The 17,500-nt window shown below is 33.9% G+C and overlaps 22 protein-coding genes and 2 non-coding genes across 25 annotated transcripts in view. All coding sequences in view use genetic code 11, as the record gives it.

Annotated features, from left to right (window-relative positions):
• Positions 1–393, bottom strand: part of petB (cytochrome b6) — a 1,427-nt gene extending 1,034 nt beyond the window's left edge. The window contains exon 1 of the mRNA in view: positions 388–393. Coding sequence (YP_009390839.1) covers positions 388–393 — 6 coding nt within the window. The remainder of the gene's footprint in view (positions 1–387) is intronic.
• A 138-nt stretch (positions 394–531) lies between these two features.
• psbH (photosystem II phosphoprotein) lies at positions 532–753 on the bottom strand. Its single transcript has one exon. It carries the CDS (start codon positions 751–753, stop codon positions 532–534), a length of 222 nt encoding a protein of 73 aa, YP_009390838.1.
• A 112-nt stretch (positions 754–865) lies between these two features.
• Positions 866–997, top strand: psbN (photosystem II protein N). Its single transcript has one exon. It carries the CDS (start codon positions 866–868, stop codon positions 995–997), a length of 132 nt encoding a protein of 43 aa, YP_009390837.1.
• Positions 998–1,062: 65 nt separating this feature from the next.
• Positions 1,063–1,170, bottom strand: psbT (photosystem II protein T). The gene has a single exon. It carries the CDS (start codon positions 1,168–1,170, stop codon positions 1,063–1,065), a length of 108 nt encoding a protein of 35 aa, YP_009390836.1.
• Positions 1,171–1,276: 106 nt separating this feature from the next.
• psbB (photosystem II 47 kDa protein) lies at positions 1,277–2,803 on the bottom strand. Its single transcript has one exon. The coding sequence runs from the start codon at positions 2,801–2,803 to the stop codon at positions 1,277–1,279; it is 1,527 nt and encodes a 508-aa protein (YP_009390835.1).
• A 407-nt stretch (positions 2,804–3,210) lies between these two features.
• Positions 3,211–5,217, top strand: clpP (clp protease proteolytic subunit). Its single transcript has 3 exons — positions 3,211–3,281; positions 4,091–4,382; positions 4,990–5,217. The coding sequence occupies exons 1-3, from the start codon at positions 3,211–3,213 to the stop codon at positions 5,215–5,217; spliced, it is 591 nt and encodes a 196-aa protein (YP_009390834.1).
• Positions 5,218–5,373: 156 nt separating this feature from the next.
• rps12 (ribosomal protein S12) lies at positions 5,374–5,487 on the top strand (one part of a trans-spliced gene, as the record gives it; the record has 2 gene entries for this part). Coding sequences YP_009390833.1 and YP_009390788.1 both cover positions 5,374–5,487 — 114 coding nt within the window.
• Positions 5,488–6,273: 786 nt separating this feature from the next.
• Positions 6,274–6,624, top strand: rpl20 (ribosomal protein L20). The gene has a single exon. It carries the CDS (start codon positions 6,274–6,276, stop codon positions 6,622–6,624), a length of 351 nt encoding a protein of 116 aa, YP_009390832.1.
• A 316-nt stretch (positions 6,625–6,940) lies between these two features.
• On the bottom strand, positions 6,941–7,246 carry rps18 (ribosomal protein S18). Its single transcript has one exon. The coding sequence runs from the start codon at positions 7,244–7,246 to the stop codon at positions 6,941–6,943; it is 306 nt and encodes a 101-aa protein (YP_009390831.1).
• A 330-nt stretch (positions 7,247–7,576) lies between these two features.
• Positions 7,577–7,783, bottom strand: rpl33 (ribosomal protein L33). The gene has a single exon. It carries the CDS (start codon positions 7,781–7,783, stop codon positions 7,577–7,579), a length of 207 nt encoding a protein of 68 aa, YP_009390830.1.
• A 509-nt stretch (positions 7,784–8,292) lies between these two features.
• psaJ (photosystem I subunit IX) lies at positions 8,293–8,427 on the bottom strand. Its single transcript has one exon. It carries the CDS (start codon positions 8,425–8,427, stop codon positions 8,293–8,295), a length of 135 nt encoding a protein of 44 aa, YP_009390829.1.
• A 455-nt stretch (positions 8,428–8,882) lies between these two features.
• trnP-UGG lies at positions 8,883–8,956 on the top strand. The gene has a single exon. It is a non-coding gene; the product is annotated as a tRNA-Pro (tRNA).
• A 186-nt stretch (positions 8,957–9,142) lies between these two features.
• trnW-CCA lies at positions 9,143–9,216 on the top strand. Its single transcript has one exon. It is a non-coding gene; the product is annotated as a tRNA-Trp (tRNA).
• Positions 9,217–9,342: 126 nt separating this feature from the next.
• On the bottom strand, positions 9,343–9,456 carry petG (cytochrome b6/f complex subunit V). The gene has a single exon. It carries the CDS (start codon positions 9,454–9,456, stop codon positions 9,343–9,345), a length of 114 nt encoding a protein of 37 aa, YP_009390828.1.
• Positions 9,457–9,634: 178 nt separating this feature from the next.
• Positions 9,635–9,730, bottom strand: petL (cytochrome b6/f complex subunit VI). The gene has a single exon. The coding sequence runs from the start codon at positions 9,728–9,730 to the stop codon at positions 9,635–9,637; it is 96 nt and encodes a 31-aa protein (YP_009390827.1).
• Positions 9,731–11,093: 1,363 nt separating this feature from the next.
• psbE (photosystem II cytochrome b559 alpha subunit) lies at positions 11,094–11,345 on the top strand. The gene has a single exon. It carries the CDS (start codon positions 11,094–11,096, stop codon positions 11,343–11,345), a length of 252 nt encoding a protein of 83 aa, YP_009390826.1.
• A 9-nt stretch (positions 11,346–11,354) lies between these two features.
• On the top strand, positions 11,355–11,474 carry psbF (photosystem II cytochrome b559 beta subunit). The gene has a single exon. The coding sequence runs from the start codon at positions 11,355–11,357 to the stop codon at positions 11,472–11,474; it is 120 nt and encodes a 39-aa protein (YP_009390825.1).
• Positions 11,475–11,496: 22 nt separating this feature from the next.
• On the top strand, positions 11,497–11,613 carry psbL (photosystem II protein L). The gene is given in 1 exon segment: positions 11,497–11,613. A coding segment is annotated over 1 exon segment (117 nt).
• Positions 11,614–11,760: 147 nt separating this feature from the next.
• psbJ (photosystem II protein J) lies at positions 11,761–11,883 on the top strand. The gene has a single exon. It carries the CDS (start codon positions 11,761–11,763, stop codon positions 11,881–11,883), a length of 123 nt encoding a protein of 40 aa, YP_009390823.1.
• Positions 11,884–12,803: 920 nt separating this feature from the next.
• On the bottom strand, positions 12,804–13,766 carry petA (cytochrome f). The gene has a single exon. It carries the CDS (start codon positions 13,764–13,766, stop codon positions 12,804–12,806), a length of 963 nt encoding a protein of 320 aa, YP_009390822.1.
• Positions 13,767–13,954: 188 nt separating this feature from the next.
• cemA (chloroplast envelope membrane protein) lies at positions 13,955–14,647 on the bottom strand. Its single transcript has one exon. The coding sequence runs from the start codon at positions 14,645–14,647 to the stop codon at positions 13,955–13,957; it is 693 nt and encodes a 230-aa protein (YP_009390821.1).
• A 901-nt stretch (positions 14,648–15,548) lies between these two features.
• Positions 15,549–16,103, bottom strand: ycf4 (photosystem I assembly protein ycf4). The gene has a single exon. It carries the CDS (start codon positions 16,101–16,103, stop codon positions 15,549–15,551), a length of 555 nt encoding a protein of 184 aa, YP_009390820.1.
• A 420-nt stretch (positions 16,104–16,523) lies between these two features.
• psaI (photosystem I subunit VIII) lies at positions 16,524–16,628 on the bottom strand. Its single transcript has one exon. The coding sequence runs from the start codon at positions 16,626–16,628 to the stop codon at positions 16,524–16,526; it is 105 nt and encodes a 34-aa protein (YP_009390819.1).
• A 671-nt stretch (positions 16,629–17,299) lies between these two features.
• Positions 17,300–17,500, bottom strand: part of accD (Acetyl-CoA carboxylase carboxyltransferase beta subunit) — a 1,476-nt gene continuing 1,275 nt past the window's right edge. Inside the window, exon 1 of the mRNA in view lies at positions 17,300–17,500. This exon is cut by the window's right edge and continues 1,275 nt beyond it. Coding sequence (YP_009390818.1) covers positions 17,300–17,500 — 201 coding nt within the window.

Genomic DNA, 17,500 nt, shown 5'->3' with positions numbered 1-17,500 from the left:
CCACGATGATTCATCAATAAAACTTCAAACTAAGCCCAAAGATTCCCTGAGTAAAAACCATTGGATCCTCACTTATTGAATGAATAGATATAATGACTCAAAATCCAAAGAAAGTTTTGTCCTTTACAATCAAAAAAGGGGGGAGGTTTTTAAAAAATAAGAAAAATCTTTCGATTTAGAACTTCAAACTCTTTGGAAAATTTTTTGGAGTCCGGTCACGGGGTCTAACTATTAAGTAGGAATCATAGTTACTATTTTTTGTGATCTATTTCATATATTCCGTGCTCCGGATACTAGAATGAATATCCGACGAGGTAAAACCATCTCTATCAAGATGACAGACCCATTCTCTGTACTATCAATAGGATCCATTATAACAAGTCACACACTCATATTCCGGAAATACAGAAAGAAAGAAATTCCACGATCGAACTACCAATAATAAAATAATATAATGAGATAAAAATCCGAAACCTAAATGCTTTACTTTGTATTAAAAAGCTAAGAATTCGCGGTTCTTGTGAATCTAATTTAATTCATTGAAATTCCGTCCAATAAAACGGAAGAATTATAAATTTCCAAAATAATAGATAGGAATACTGCAAATAGAGCCATTGCAACACCCATCAAAGGAGTAGTTCCCCACCCAGGAGCTACTTTACCATATTCTGAATTCAATGGTTTTAATAAATCCCCTACAGCAGTTCGTCTTGGTCCAGATCTAGAACTACCCTCAACGGTTTGTGTAGCCATAAATCCTATTTTGTATTCATTGAGATCTGTTGACTTTGTATACCATTCCGTTGTAAATAAACGATTTTATCATAGATCCATTTTGATCTTGAAATTATATAATTATATAATAATGGAAACAGCAACCCTAGTCGCCATCTCTATATCTGGTTTACTTGTAAGTTTTACTGGGTACGCCTTATATACTGCTTTTGGGCAACCCTCTCAACAACTAAGAGATCCATTCGAGGAACACGGGGACTAGTTGAAGTAAGGAGCCTCCCAATCCAATGTTGGGAGGCTCCTTACTTCAATTGATATAATCAAAAATCATTTCATCTTTTTAGTTGGAACTTTAGGTGGTTCTCGAAAAAAGATAGCGAAAAATATTATCCCTAGAGTGGAGACTAAGAGGAATGTATAAACCAATGCTTCCATAAATTCGATCGTGCTTTACAAACAATTATAGCTTCCATACCTATTTATTTTTTAGTTGGGATTATCTCCCGCATAAAGAAAAAAAAAATAACAGAGAAATCTTGTATCAGACTACTTGTCTTCTTGTAGTTGGATCTCCAAGTTTTTGGAATGCTCCAAATTCCACTTGAGCATCCAAATCTGGGTCAATACCAGCAAAAACATCTCGGAACAAGGTTCTAGCACCATGCCAAATGTGCCCGAAGAAGAAAAGCAGAGCAAAAGAAGCATGTCCAAAAGTAAACCACCCTCTCGGACTGCTACGAAAAACCCCATCAGATTTCAAAGTAGCACGATCTAATTCAAAAATTTCACCTAATTGAGCGCGCCTAGCATATTTTTTCACAGTAGCGGGATCACTATAACTGACTCCATTGAGTTCACCGCCATAGAACTCAACAGTTACGCCCACTTGTTCGACACTATACTTCGATTCTGCCCTTCTAAAAGGAACGTCGGCTCTAACAATTCCGTCTCCATCTACCAAAACAACCGGAAATGTTTCAAAAAAAGTAGGCATACGACGTACAAAAAGTTCACGCCCTTCTTTATCTCTAAAGATAGGATGTCCTAACCACCCAACAGCTATTCCATCTCCGTTGTCCATTGAGCCCGCTCTGAATAATCCCCCTTTTGCAGGATTATTGCCGATGTAATCATAAAAAGCCAATTTTTCAGGAATTTTAGACCAAGCTTCCGATAAACTTTGGTTTTTGGCTAGCCCAGCGCCAACTCTTCGATATATTTCTTGCTGGAAGTATCCCTGATCCCATTGATAACGAGTGGGACCAAATAATTCGATAGGGGTAGTTGCTGAACCATACCACATAGTTCCAGCAACAACAAAAGCTGCAAAAAAGACAGCAGCGATACTACTAGAAAGGACGGTTTCAATATTGCCCATACGTAATCCTTTGTATAGACGTTGGGGTGGGCGGACACTAAGATGAAATAGACCCGCTAATATGCCTAAAGTACCTGCTGCAATATGATGAGAGGCTATTCCTCCCGGAACAAAAGGATCAAAACCTTCTACACCCCACGCCGGATTTACCGGTTGTACCTTTCCAGTTAGTCCATAAGGATCGGACACCCATATTCCAGGACCATACAACCCTGTTACATGAAATGCGCCAAAACCAAAGCAAGCCACTCCTGAAAGAAATAAATGAATTCCAAAGATCTTGGGCAAATCCAAAGAAGGTTTTCCTGTACGTTCATCACAAAATATTTCTAAATCCCAATACACCCAATGCCAAATAGCTGCTAAGAAGCACAAGCCAGAAAACACAATATGTGCACCGGCCACACCTTCGTAACTCCAAATACCCGGATTCGTTATAGTCCCTCCTGTTATACTCCAACCGCCCCATGAATTGGTTATTCCTAAACGAGTCATGAAAGGTATAACGAACATACCTTGTCTCCACATTGGATCAAGAACGGGGTCAGAGGGATCAAAAACTGCTAATTCATATAAAGCCATCGAACCGGCCCAACCAGCAACCAAAGCTGTATGCATTATATGGACAGAAAGCAAACGACCGGGATCATTCAATACGACGGTATGAACACGATACCAAGGCAAACCCATGTAAATACCCCTTTATCAACGAAAAATAGACACTATGTAACTTTATTGCATTGGAAAAAACTATGCTACGGACCTCCCCTTTTCAGTGGATTATCTCGGAGAAAGTATTAATATTTGTTTTATTCTTGTTTTTTTAGTAAAAATGGAACAATTCGGTTCGTAGGAACAAAGAGAAGCAGATCTATTCTATATCCGATAAGTACCAATACGCAATGGGGGTTGATCCCATTTTCTATGAACGGATGCATACATATTTGTTAATCATTTAAAAGGCCTATTCGTAAGAATATTTTCCCAGTCTTATGGATAAAATATGATAAAAGACAATATTATTAAGATGATAAAGACATTGTTACGCTTCCACATCAAAGTGAAATATAGTACTTAATTCTTTTTTCTTTCATTTTATGCCTATTGGTGTTCCAAAAGTGCCTTTTCGAAGTCCTGGAGAGGAAGATGCCTCTTGGGTTGACGTATAGTGCGACTTGTCAGATATATTGGGTCATACGGGATTTCCCCGTTCTCTCCCCCGATCGAGATATCCTCTGTTTCGCCCAAGAAAGATTGAATTATCAAAAATTTGGAGCGTGAAGTGCAATTAGATCTATTTTGAGGGGTATTAAAATGAATATTATCAATTAAAATAATTTATGGTTAGCTTTGTTGGACCCATAAAATGAAGTATCCAGGCTCCGTTTAGAAAAAACCCAATTGGTAATATATTTATGATTATTAATACTTATATCATAGATCATAAAAGATTTTTTTGTTATTGAATAAGAGAATAATATGATAAATACAATATGATAAATACGCCGAATATTTGGCAGAAGATATGAAATGAATTGCAAAGAAGTAAGTCGTAGGAAAAAGGCGTAGTATTAGTAGCATTTGTCCTATATGTGCAAATCAAAATCGGTTTTTTTTACTCGGAGTAGAGCATAAACCTAAAAGAATTGTAAAAGCCCATTCAGGAACAAGAAAATGACATCGTGATTTGGATTAGATCTCGATGAAACAATACATCAATGAGAAGTTAGCTGGATAAGTTTAATGTAATGGATTTTTTTATTTTTATAGGGAAAGAATACAAAACTCATCTTTCTTGAAAAATGGAAGAAAATCGTTAATAAATTCGAAAATGAAATTAGAAAGGTGTCCCGCTATGAAAAAAAAGAAAGAGGGCTGGAATCTACACATTGATTCTTTTTTTTCGCAATTTTTGTTGAACCGTATGCATCAAAAGGTGCATGTACGGCTCTTAAGGGATACAAATTTTATCCTAATCAACCGACTTTATCGAGAAAGATTACTTTTTTTAGGCCAAGAGGTTGATAGCGAGATCTCGAATCAACTTATTGGTCTTATGGTATATCTCAGTATAGAGAATGATAACAAAGATCTTTATTTGTTTATAAACTCTCCTGGCGGATGGGTAATACCCGGGGTAGCCATTTATGATACTATGCAATTTGTGCAACCTGATGTGCATACAATATGCATGGGATTAGCCGCTTCAATGGGATCTTTTATCCTGGTTGGAGGAGAGATTACCAAACGTTTAGCATTCCCTCACGCTTGGCGCCAATGAGTTTTTTAAGAAAAAAAGACTATGCCTTCGCCATATAAAATAGGAATATTAAGTAACAATAGCATGGCACTTCGAATTCGATATGCATTTTTTTTTTAACATAGATTATATATCGAAAGAGGAGTATGAAATTAGTATAAAATAAAGGGTATTCCGGATTTTATCCGGGGCCTTTTCAGCGTCACAAACTTTTTTATTTTCACCCTAAAGACTTTTAACAATATTTATGGTATTGTTATGAAAGAGTACGAAAAAAACTTTGGGATTGCTGAATCACAAACGAGATAAATATATAAAAAGCAACGGAGCCATCATAGTATTTTTAAACTGTCCCGAAAGGAAGGATGGTAATTGGATTATTTGCCGATCCGGATCTGAGAAAATAAACCCTATATCTATATTTATCTATATTTTTTTTTCTCTTTCTTTGATTTGATGGAAGGTCAAAGTGAATCCCATTGTGGAGCCGTATGCAATGTTCAAAAGATGCCTATGCCTGTACGGTTGCTCAATTCGATCTTTTTTTTATTAATTATTCTTTATCTCTTCTCCTCACCTCATCATCCGAGATAGAGGAACCCTTTGGTATATCATCAGGGTAATGATACATCAACCTGCGAGTTCTTTTTATGAGGCACAGACGGGAGAATTTGTCCTGGAAGCAGAAGAGCTATTGAAACTGCGCGAAAGCATCACAAGGGTTTATGTACAAAGAACAGGCAAACCATTATGGGTTGTCTCCGAAGATATGGAAAGGGATGTTTTTATGTCAGCAACAGAAGCCCAAGCTCATGGAATTGTTGATCTTGTAGCGGTTGACTAAAAATAACAGTAATCCTGTGCAAATCCGCAACTTGAGATTTTTGACTTATTACTGGGTTTAATAATATTCTATTCATCTATTAAATAGAGAAGTAATTCATAAGCAGCCGGTTAGGATCGATCTAAACCAGCCCATTCATTATGTATACGATTCAACATGCCAACTATTAAACAACTTATTAGAAACACAAGACAGCCAATCAGAAATGTCACGAAATCCCCTGCTCTTGGGGGATGTCCTCAGCGCCGAGGAACATGTACTAGGGTGTATGTGCGACTCGTTCAGATCCTCGCTGGTACAAACTAAAGGAAACCAATTTTCCAGTATCAATGATCAGTACCAGTGAATAGGATAAAATGGAAGGAAAAAGGCGATTCACTATCTAAAAAAAAAAAGATCTATGATATCCTTCTATTGTGTTGAAATTTATGGTTTCCATTGGTGCAAATCCAATCATTTCAATTTGGAATTGAAGATGAAAAAAATTCCTCATTGGTAACAAATGGTTATCCATTAAGCGAGGGAAATCCGATTTTCAAAGCCGAAATCTTATGTCTCTACTCTTGCAAAAACGGACTAAGAGGGTCAGCTACCCAGCTAATCTTCATAATTAAATATCGTTACTGTATCGATAGATCTCGTTGTGAAAGACCTATGACTAGATAATTGATGGGTAGAGCCAAAGAATGTGAACTGTACAAGTTACCAATAGCATTGATTAAATGAAGTAAGTAAGGGGCTCCGGTGTATAGAGAGGACCTCACCGTTTAAGACGTAACCATAGAAACGATGGAACCCACCCTTTCTTTATTCATTTCTATTTATTACTTTTTTATGTTTTTTGATACCTAGTATCAATACAATTTCTTAGCTCGAGGCAAAATGCCTATAAAAAAAGACAAATTGTGGTCGGGAAGGTTATAGTAGCAAAAGCCATTGGAATTTTGAGTTTATACATTGGAAGAATCCGTTTTGTTATTAATAAACTAGGAAAGAGGAAAAGAATAACTGAAAGAAAAGAAATCAATTAGTTATTCATTAAAATTCATTTATTCAATGACCAGAATTAAACGAGGATATATAGCTCGGAGACGTAGAGCAAAAATTCGTTTATTTGCATCAAGCTTTCGGGGGGCTCATTCAAGACTTACTCGAACAATTATTCAACAGAAAATAAGAGCTTTGGTTTCGTCTCATCGAGATAGAGATAGGCAAAAGAGAGATTTTCGTCGGTTGTGGATCACTCGAATAAATGCAGTAATTCGCGAGAATGGGGTATCCTATAGTTATAGTAGATTTATACATAATCTGTACAAGAGACAGTTGCTTCTGAATCGTAAAATACTTGCACAAATAGCTATATTAAATAGGAATTGTCTTTATATGATTTCCAATGAAATCATATAAAATGAAATCATAAAATAAGTAAATTGGAAGGAATCCGACACAATATTTGAAATGGAGTTTCGCTGGAGAATGAACTCCGGGAAGGTAGAGTAGAAATTAATATGATAAAAAGAATATGATAAAGTCGCTCAAAATAAAATGAGTGAACACGCCGAATATTCAATAAAAAAAGATTTCTTCTTCCCCATTCTTGTTTTTTTTTCTTACAATAAATACGACAATCCAATCTGGATCCCCGAATTTTTCCGAACAAAACATCAATCTGTGTTTGAGTTCAAATTGGAATTTTGATTCAATTGAAGAGTAACCTTATTTGTTATTTATTTCTGGTTCTAAGACCAATAGTTCTGACGGTCGACTCGCCTCTTTCAAATTGTTTCTCATTATTAAGAAAAGGTAACAAAGATAAAATACGAGCTTGTTTTATAGCAATAGTAATTAATCTTTGTTGTTTTAAGGTCAATCTATTTACCCGTCTAGATAATATTTTTCCTTGTTCACTAATAAATCGACTAATTAAACTCATGTTTCTATAATCAATTCGATCCCCCGATTGGATCGGGGGCAAACGCCTACGAAAAGATCGCTTGGATTTAAGAAAGAATCGCTTGGATTTATCCATGGTTTGTTTATTCCTTATCCCGAAAATCCTATTTCAATCTGATCAAAAATGATTTAGGATTAAAAAAGAGGATTTGATTTTTTTATATTTATTTTTTTATATTAATGTTTTAATTAAAGTTCTATTTTGAAGTTCTATTCTATTATAGATTATAGATTTAAGCTATATTATAGAAATCTTGTTCGATATCTATATAATTCTATATAATATAATATGGTATTTCTAAATTAAATAAGGTATTTCTATATAATAATATGGTATATAGATAGAATATGTCCCCTTTCATGTTCCTTGTAAAAGTGACATATAGACACCTTGATTTGATTCGATCTATTTCTTTATCTCCCCGTGAATCGTATGTTTGTAACAATAGGGACAGAATTTTTTCAATTCTAATCGACTAGGAGTATTATGTCGATTCTTTTGAGTAATATATCTGGAAATGCCCGTTGATTCTTTATTAACACCCTTTCCCTTTCGAACACAATCGGTACATTCTAAAATAACCGTTACGCGGACTTCTTTACCCTTGGCCATGAACCCCCTTTCTTTCTTTGAGTTTTTGATGAGTTTTTGATTGAACCAACTCTTCGCTTTTCCGATTTAAAGGGAAAAAGGAAGGAAAAAAAAATAGAAGTTGCTAACTCGAAATTATGAAAGATTATTTTGTTGCAATCACAACCCAATAAGTAATAGTAAATAAATATTAAGTAAAATAATGATTTCGAACTCTATTTAGATTTAGAATAGAATTCTATTCTAAGTCGAAGTATAGTATTTCATTTTACTATCTTGTATGATATTCTTGTCTTAGACACATTTCGTTTTCCGGTTTCACTAGATTATTTATCAATTGAATTGGAGAACCCGAATTTCGACGAGGTTGAATCCACTTTTTTATTTCTCTTTTCTTTATTCTACTTACCTTCTTTATTTTACTTAATTGTATCTAATTCTATTTTATCTAAAAGAAAAGAGGGGGAGGGATTAGTCACAGATCTTTTGATTCTCTCTCTAATCTTCTTCACCCCTTCCCATGTCAATAACTAGAATGAAAAAAAAGGGAATGTCAACGCATCCGGGAATAATCGATTGATCTCTATCAATAGACCTGCTAAAGCCCCGAACCATAGAGTACTTAGTACCGGTGCCACGGAAAGATATGTTTTTAGATCTCGCATTGAAAATCCTCCTTCTTTATTCTTTTTTGTAATGTATAATGTTAATACATATATGATCGGCTGTATATGTAAGTAGTTAAGGACCGCTTGTATTTGTACACGGAATTCCTAATTCAAATTGAAATGTACACCGATTCGGTAGATAAGATTTTCCCTTTCTGAAAACTGAAAAATACATCCCTTTCTGCCTGAGCATTCCAAAAAAATATTCATTTTTGAGTTTTTTTTTTACGATGGGTTTCATATATTTCATAATATATATCTAATAATATAGATTAGATAATATCTATTAGAATATATATTAGATATATAAGCCTTCTACTATTATTATATCTTATATGAGACCAAAAAAAAAGAAATGGCAAGATAACTTGTATGTATATCAATGGAAAAAAAATGAGGATTTTGAAAAACAAGACAAGGATTCTCTACAATGACACTGTAGACCAATTGAAAGGGATGTAGCGCAGCTTGGTAGCGCGTTTGTTTTGGGTACAAAATGTCACGGGTTCAAATCCTGTCATCCCTACCTATTACTTCTCCTCTGAGCAGTAATGAAATCAATTAAAATCGTGCATACATATACATAATCTTTTTTTATAGTATATCATTTTATACTATATCATGTAGTATATGATACTATATGCATACAAGATGTATTGGGGTTACAAAACAAAATACTCTTCTTTATAGTCTTATCTATTGTGATAAGAAAGCGCTCTTAGTTCAGTTCGGTAGAACGTGGGTCTCCAAAACCCGATGTCGTAGGTTCAAATCCTACAGAGCGTGATTCGGGTCTTGGTTAGGTTAAGCCGAAAATGACACTCAAAAAATTGAACAGTAACAGTAATCTGAATTTGACCTCCCGTGAATTAAAAACAAGAGGAGGTCAATCAAAAAAAAGATGTTAATTAATCAAAAGTCCAACTGATCACCACGTCTGTATTGTAAATATGCAGTTACAAATAATCCAGCTAAAGTAATAGGAATTAGACCTAAGACAATTCCAAATAGAAAAACTTCAATCATTTCAATTTGTTTTGTTTGAAAGGGAAAAAGGAGAGGTAATATCTATCCCTAAATAGTAATCCGGATTATCCATCAACCTCAATGACCACTAATTCGAAATTGATGCGGTAAGGAACTATAAAATATATGAATACCACAAAAAGAAATCTTTTTGTGAGTTGTATTCATTCAATTAATTTCAAATAAGTCGTATCTTGGTCAGACCAATAAATAAAGCTGAGGTTATAGTTAAAGCCGCTAGTAGAAAACCGAAAAAACTAGTTATAGTAAGCATGAAGATGAAGGAGCTAAATGAGTTCTTTTTATACATATGCTTATAAAGCACTTTCCTAAGTTTCAAGTTTTGAAAGATACTAAGAAAAAATACCAATTCAAATGAAAGAATAAGTTCACGTGACAGCTGTTAACTCATCAATAATTATAAACGGTATTAACAAAAAGAGAGAGGGAGGGGGTAGAAAAAGAAATCAATTAATCATTTCTAACATCTACCCATCCCGTGATTCGGAATCGCGGGATTCATTAGACAACTCTTGAGTAAACTAATATTAAAATAGAAAATAATAATAAGTAAGAAAGGCGTCATGTAACGTCATTCAAAAAATGAAACTTTCTTTGAATTCATATGGAACAAAATTAGAAAATCATCGTATCGAATCGGAATCCATTTTTTTTCTTTTAGAATAAAAAGTGACCTTATAATACCTCTCATTTGAGATATTATGTGAATGAACCTACTACTGAATTTTATTTTATGCGTAAAAATGAAAACAAATCAAATAAAGTAAATATAAATAAAGGAAAAGGTATCGCAGGATCAGATCAATTACGAAAATCAAATCTTTATTTTCGTCCAACTATAGTCTGAGACTAGTAATTACTATAATTTTTTCCTTTCTTTTCTAAGTTCTACATTTTTTCTATATTTATTAGAAATTGTCTTTTTATATCATAAATCCCCACCTTCGTAGTTAGTTCAAGAAACAACCTTTCGATTTAATACAACAAAACAATGTGTGCATCACAACTATTAATTATTCCAATTCTATTTTTGTCGTTGTTCTCTTTTTTTTATTATATTAATACTATCTACTATTCTTACTTCTTACTCTACGAATAACCAATTCCTCTTAAATAAAATGAAAAAAAAAGATTCCAACAAAAACTTCTACAGTTTCCAGCTACAAAAAAAGGAGATTTTTCAATTTCGCATCTAATTAAATTATCGAAATTGAAAAATCTCCTTTATGAATTATTAGAAAGCAACTCGTTGGAGTCAATTCACATTTTATCCTATCTTAAGTTTTCTAGTCCGAGGCCAATAATGGAGAGAAAGAAATCTTATACTACAGAAATTTGATAAATTAGATATTGAATGGTACATACATGATTCTACATCAACAAGCAATAAGAAAAGAATAAAGAAATTCTTTAGTACTTCATTTCAATACTGATTAAAACCGCGTTGCTGTGTCAGAAGAAGGATAGCTATACTGATTCGGTATACTCGAAAAACACCCTTGGTACCATATTGACGATCTCACAAGGATGGAACTTCAGTGAATTTCCATTTACTGATATCATCTTTTACGGAATCGATCACCCCTTTAATTGTACAAGAATATGTGGAGCTCAGCATGTCTGGAAGCACAGGAGAACGTTCTTTTGCTGATATTATTACCAGTATTCGATACTGGGTTATTCATAGCATTACTATACCCTCCCTATTCATTGCGGGTTGGTTATTCGTCAGCACGGGTTTAGCGTACGATGTGTTTGGAAGCCCTCGTCCAAACGAATATTTTACAGAGAGCCGACAAGGAATTCCATTAATAACTGGCCGTTTTGACTCTTTGGAACAACTCGATGAATTTAGTAGATCTTTTTAGGAGGACCGAATGACTATAGATCGAACCTATCCCATTTTTACAGTGCGATGGTTGGCTGTTCATGGACTAGCTGTACCTACCGTTTCTTTTTTGGGGTCAATATCAGCAATGCAGTTCATCCAACGATAAACCTAATATAAATTATAGAGCTACGACACAATCAAACCCGAACGAACAAAATGTTGAATTGAATCGTACCAGTCTCTACTGGGGGTTATTACTCATTTTTGTACTTGCTGTTTTATTTTCCAATTATTTCTTCAATTAAGTAAGAGAAGAAAAGAGAATAGTAAAATACTAAATAATAGTAAGAATTATCTTATCCCATTCGGAAGGATCACATCTCATAATTATCTATGACTGTTTATGTCGCTAGCATGACAACTTGATGAAATGGTGGAGGGAAGCGGGATAAATGGCCGATACTACTGGAAGGATTCCTCTTTGGATAATAGGTACTGTAACTGGTATTCTTGTGATCGGTTTAATAGGTATTTTCTTTTATGGTTCATACTCCGGGTTAGGTTCATCCCTGTAATAATCTAATAATCCCATGAACTAAGTTGGAGACCTGAAAGCTTACGCAAGGGGATTCTACCCCTTGCGTAAGCTTTCATAATATTTTATTCATATAAATGATAAAATAGATCACTTTCCTCGATGTTTAAAAAAACATCATTTCATTTTCGTTTTTATAATGTTTTTGAAAACTTCATTAATTAATTTAGAACATCTCTTACTTGATGAATAGTATCTATTGATACTTTCAAAGTTAGAAGCAAGGAGAGGAGGAATTGCTCGATTTCGTTTTCCTGAATGACACAATTCCAATATCTATTTCTGTAGATCAGAAATTATCAAAATCCTTTCTGATAGACTCCTACTCTATTTAGTAGTTCATCAAGGTTGAAATTTTTTTTATAAGTTCATTGAATAAGTTCTATTTTCTCAAAAGATTTCCCTCTATTTTTTTGTTTGTTCACTATTTTTGGTATGTATACGTAAAAAATCGAAACAAAGAAGAGAACAGTAATCTTTAAGAATAGTAATCTTTGAGGAACGAGATCAAAAACCATTATTATGTCGACACAAGAAAGGAATGTGCAAAATTCCCTTCTTGTGTCGAAGACTAAGAAGACAAAGAATCCTTTGCTTTCTATTCTCCACTTACTTATCTTAATCTTATGGTTAGTATCCAGTGGAATTTTCTATTTTTTTAGTCTAATAGACTAAAAAAATATTGATCCATTCTATTTTCTATTCTAGGACATTGAAACAATAATGCAATAATGACATAGTGACGCTGCTCCAATTTAATTTGGCTTGAAAAAACAAAGAAGGAATAAAGTCAAATAGTCTTCTTCACAATATACATACTATGACTAGGAATGCGGTACAAATAATTGCCAACAAGAATTTGATTCTTTTTAGGAACTCGATGCTGATAAATTTGCGAATCTAGAAATTCATTTCGGACAATTGAACCTTCTCAAACTGTTTCTTCTTAAGAACCAAAAATATTTGTGCCAAAATAACAGATGCCAAGAAGAACAAAAGGCCTTGGACACGTAATGGATCTTGAAGTACTATTTCTGCATCCCCTTGGCCAAATCCACCCACATTAGGATTACTCGTTAATGGCTGATCAAGTTTGATAGATTCGCCCTCTGAAACAAGAAGTTCGGGTCCTGGGGGGATAATATCAACCACTTGACGTCCATCCGACGCATCTGTTATGGTTATTTCATATCCCCCTTTTTCTTTTCGTATGATTTTACTTACTATACCGGCCGCTGTAGCATTATAAACTGTATTGTTACTCTTGCTCCCGTCAGGATAAATCTGGCCCCTTCCTCTATTCCCGCCTACATATATGGGATATTTTAAAAAGTGAACATCTTTATTAGTAGCGGGGTCCGGAGAAAGAATAGGAAAGGTTATTTCACTATATTTCTGACCAGGAACAGGACCTATAACAAGAATATTTTTTTTAGTGGGGCGATAGTTCTGAAAAGACAGATTGCCTATCTTTTCTTTCATCTCGGGCGAAATACGATCGGGGGGGGCTAATTCAAACCCCTCAGGTAAAATAAGAACAGCCCCCACATTCAAACCCCCCTTTTTACCATTAGCAAGAACTTGTTTCACTTGCATATCATAAGGAATTCGAACAACTGCTTCAAATACAGTATCAGGAAGTACCGCTTGTGGGACCTCAATTTCCACGGGCTTATTAGCTAAATGGCAATTGGCACATACAATCCGTCCGGTCGCTTCTCGTGGATTTTCATAACCCTGCTGTGCAAAAATAGGATATGCATTTGAAATGGATGTCCGAGTTATGATATATATCATCAGCGATACGGAAATAGAGCGAGTAATCTCTTTCTTTATCCAAGAAAAGGTATTTTTAATTTGCATGGTCCAATCATTGATCCCGAAAATTTCTACAATAAAATTAGGTAGGTCGCTTGTATAGTCCCTAGCCACAATTCTGCTATTTACTGAAATAATTTTACTGGAATATAGGAATAGGAGAAATCCTCGTCTCGGTAGAAAGAGTAAGTACGTCTTTAAATGTTTTGCTTATATAACATATTATAGTTGGATCAGTCATTCATTGAATGATAAATCACTACAAGTGATGGAGATACACGATTTAAATAACGAAAGATCCAATATTTAAAAATTGTATCTAGAATGACTGGAAAAGTGGAAACAAGACCAGATATAATTTGGTCGTTATGAGCAAATCCAAAATCTTTGTAGACATAGCCAATCATAAGTTCCCAACCATGGGGTGAATGGAATCCGATACATAAATCAGTTAATAAAAGAATAGAAAAAGCTTTTATTGTGTCACTTAAGTTATATAGGAATTCTTGAACCCAAGAGTTAAGAATAACAAGTTCTTCATTACCCAGAATAGAATAACCACTGAAAATAATGAAACAGATTATATTTGTCGATAAGTGCAAAATCGTATGGATATGATCCTCGTTGTGCATATTGATCAATTGAATCGTTTCTTTGTGGATTCCGATACGAAGCGTTTGTAGATCTGTTTCCGGGTCTTCTTTTATCATTTCGTCCAAGAGTAAGAGTTCTTCTAATTCTATGAATTTTTCGAGAATACTCTTTTCTTGAATATCAGTCAAAAAAGTTTCAGATTGCCTAGTATTCCACCAATTAGTAATCCAAGATTCAAGACTTTTATTAAATGAGAGAGAGATCCACCAGGGCAAAAATACTATAGATGTAAGATATAGAAGAGGAAGAAATAATTTCTTTTTTTTTGCCATTTTTTCATCTGTAAATTGGAATTGTTAATGAACCCACCTGATTCGTCGAATTTATGTGATCTAATATTTGATTTTTCTATCAACCATAAGTTCTATTACAAAGCAGCTAACCTATGAATCTATTCCCTATTTTTTATTTGTTTTTTATTTTTATTTGTGATTCAGCAGTTAGTCCTTGAATCTAGAAAGAATACAGAAATAGAATAAGAGCCCCCTTCGAATTCGAATGAAGAAATAAGTAAAAAAATCTTGTTTTCAGATACCTCCATTGATAAAATTCGAAGTCCTTTCGATTTCGATGAATCTCTGAAAGAACCACTTCAATGAATATTATTCGGATTTCGAACCAAAGCCCTTCTATCAAAATAGAAAATATTTCGAAAAAAATTCGCCAGCTACCCCTCCAGTAAAAATGGAGAGAGATTTCTATTTATGAAGAATATTGTGATGTCATGATCAAAAATGAGTGGAAAAACAAGACAAAGACAGAAAAGTTCTCGTTATAAGAGATCCAATCCTACAATATGGGGTCATTAAGAAACACAAACGAAAGGAGAGATCATTTACAAGATATGATCTATCTGTATCTAATGTATCAATTCATATTGAAAATAAAAACAGAAATTCTTTATTCCGAAATGTTTTGATATACGAGATGAATCCATTATTTCGATTTGTTACTTGTTTTTCACTGAATTGAGTTGAGTGGATTTCCATACACATAAAAAAACAATTTTTTGCGGACAAAAAAGTTTCGTTTTATGGCCGTTCCGTATATGTCTACTTTAGCTTGAATGAACGTTTTGAAAAAAACCTTAAGCTATGCTATAGAAAGAAAAGAGAATTCTTGAATTTTTTCCCTCCCACTGAGAAAGAATTTATTCTTCAATTCAAGTTCATTTCAAAATACTTCAATTGGTACGCGCAAGAAATAGGCCAATTCGGCAGCTTTTTGCTCAATTTCTCGCGGAGTCAAATTCTCATCACTACGCGTCAAGGGAATGGCCCCCTGTCCTTTGATTTCCATATAAAGGATACGACGAGCATAAATCCCCTCTTTAACTTCTATTCTGATGGACTGAATATCTTTCATACGGAATCGTAGGAAGATACGACGATTTTTTCCAGGAAATCCCCAACGAAAAATACACACTATTCCTTCTTTTCTATCGAATCGATCATAGCCACTACCCACATTCCACGAAATTGTGCACCACAAATAGGAACTAATAAAGAGACCCGCGATCCCGTAGAAAGACATCACGATTCCCTGTGGGAAAAAATGGATTTCCTGAGACGCAACTAAAGATATCAAATTCTGACCCAGATAACTGGAAGTTCCAACCAATACGAATCCTAATGAACCTAAAAAAAGGATAAAGGCCCAGCAGAAATTACTTATTTTTCGAGACCCCACTATAAGTTCTATCCATATATGTTCTGATCGCCAACTCATACTAGATCCAGTTGCATTTTATTGGAATTGAGAAAATAGTCCAAATGGATTTTACTTTCCTTTTTTTATTTATTTCCGAAGTAACTCTCATCAACTAGCGCCATTCTGATGTAACTCTTTAGGAGTAATTGATCAAATCGGTTAGGACTAAAATAATAACATTCACTTTATATGATCTCCCATAGATATCTACATCCATATAGATACATTGACTTGACATTTCAGATATCCGCCTCGATTCCGATCTATTTGAATATAGCCATAACTCATTTACCCATATCATATTATTACGCATACATAATAGCGCCCTCATTTATGTTTGGAAGAAGCCGTATGTTACACCATATTTTATTAAATAGATATCTGTGTTATCTATATTTAAGTCTTAAAAAAAATAGATGAGATTGGGACCCATCGGATCTAAACAATCTTGTTTTTTTGAACATGAAGAAATAAAGAAGCCATTGCAATTGCCGGAAATACTAGGCCTACTAAAGGCACAAAAATAGAGGGTAAGTTTGTCATAGAATGGGTACCTCGGTGTAATATTTGTACCTGTTATAAAGATATCTTATAATAATTATAATTCGTATATAATTATACTAAGTATATCTAAGTGAGTATATATATAATAAAGAAATGCAAGGAATGTCTAATTAAAGAATGTATAATTAAATAAATAAGACTTATTCATCTTTCTACATGAAATAGAAAAATATATGTATGATAAAATCCATTCTTGTCTTATCATTTGAATTCCAATTTTTATTTCATTTTTATTTCATTAGAAATTCTCGAAAGATTCATTAGAATTCGATCCAACAAGAGGAATTCTTAACCAAACTAGAGATTTCTCGAGAGAAAGGATACTCTATAGCTATATTTTCTATATTTGAATTATATATACATACACAGCAAAAAGGAAAAAGAAAATTCGGTTTATTTGCCTAATTTGAATTTCGCATAAGGCAGAATTTTCTTTTTTTTTTATCTTGTTGATAGAGGTTTCCTGATTACTAATCAGTAATATCGGTATAAAAAAAAGAATTGTCCACATGATTCTTTATTTTATACAATTTACAATTAAATCTTATGTCACCAAAGAAAAAATACATTCTTCGGATTTTGACTTTGATTCCGATAAACTAACTATTTGTTCACTCCAAACAAAATAATTGAACTTAAGGCGCTACTTACTACTTAATGGAATTTGAATTCAAAGGAAAAAAAGCGTGAAGCTTCAATAACTCACTCAAAACACCCTTTAAAGGATTACGTGGTACGATTGGATCGAATAAGCCCTTATGGAATAAATATTCAGCCGCTTGTGAACCTTCAGGTACTGTCTTATTCAATGTTTGTTCAATTACTCTTTTACCAGCGAATGCAATGTAGGC

This window comes from Punica granatum, chloroplast (assembly GCF_007655135.1).
Source record: "Punica granatum chloroplast, complete genome".
In the NCBI taxonomy this organism is placed as follows: domain Eukaryota; kingdom Viridiplantae; phylum Streptophyta; class Magnoliopsida; order Myrtales; family Lythraceae; genus Punica; species Punica granatum.
The sequence above is the reverse complement of the archived record's forward strand: the minus strand, read 5'-3'. Positions and strand labels throughout refer to the sequence as shown.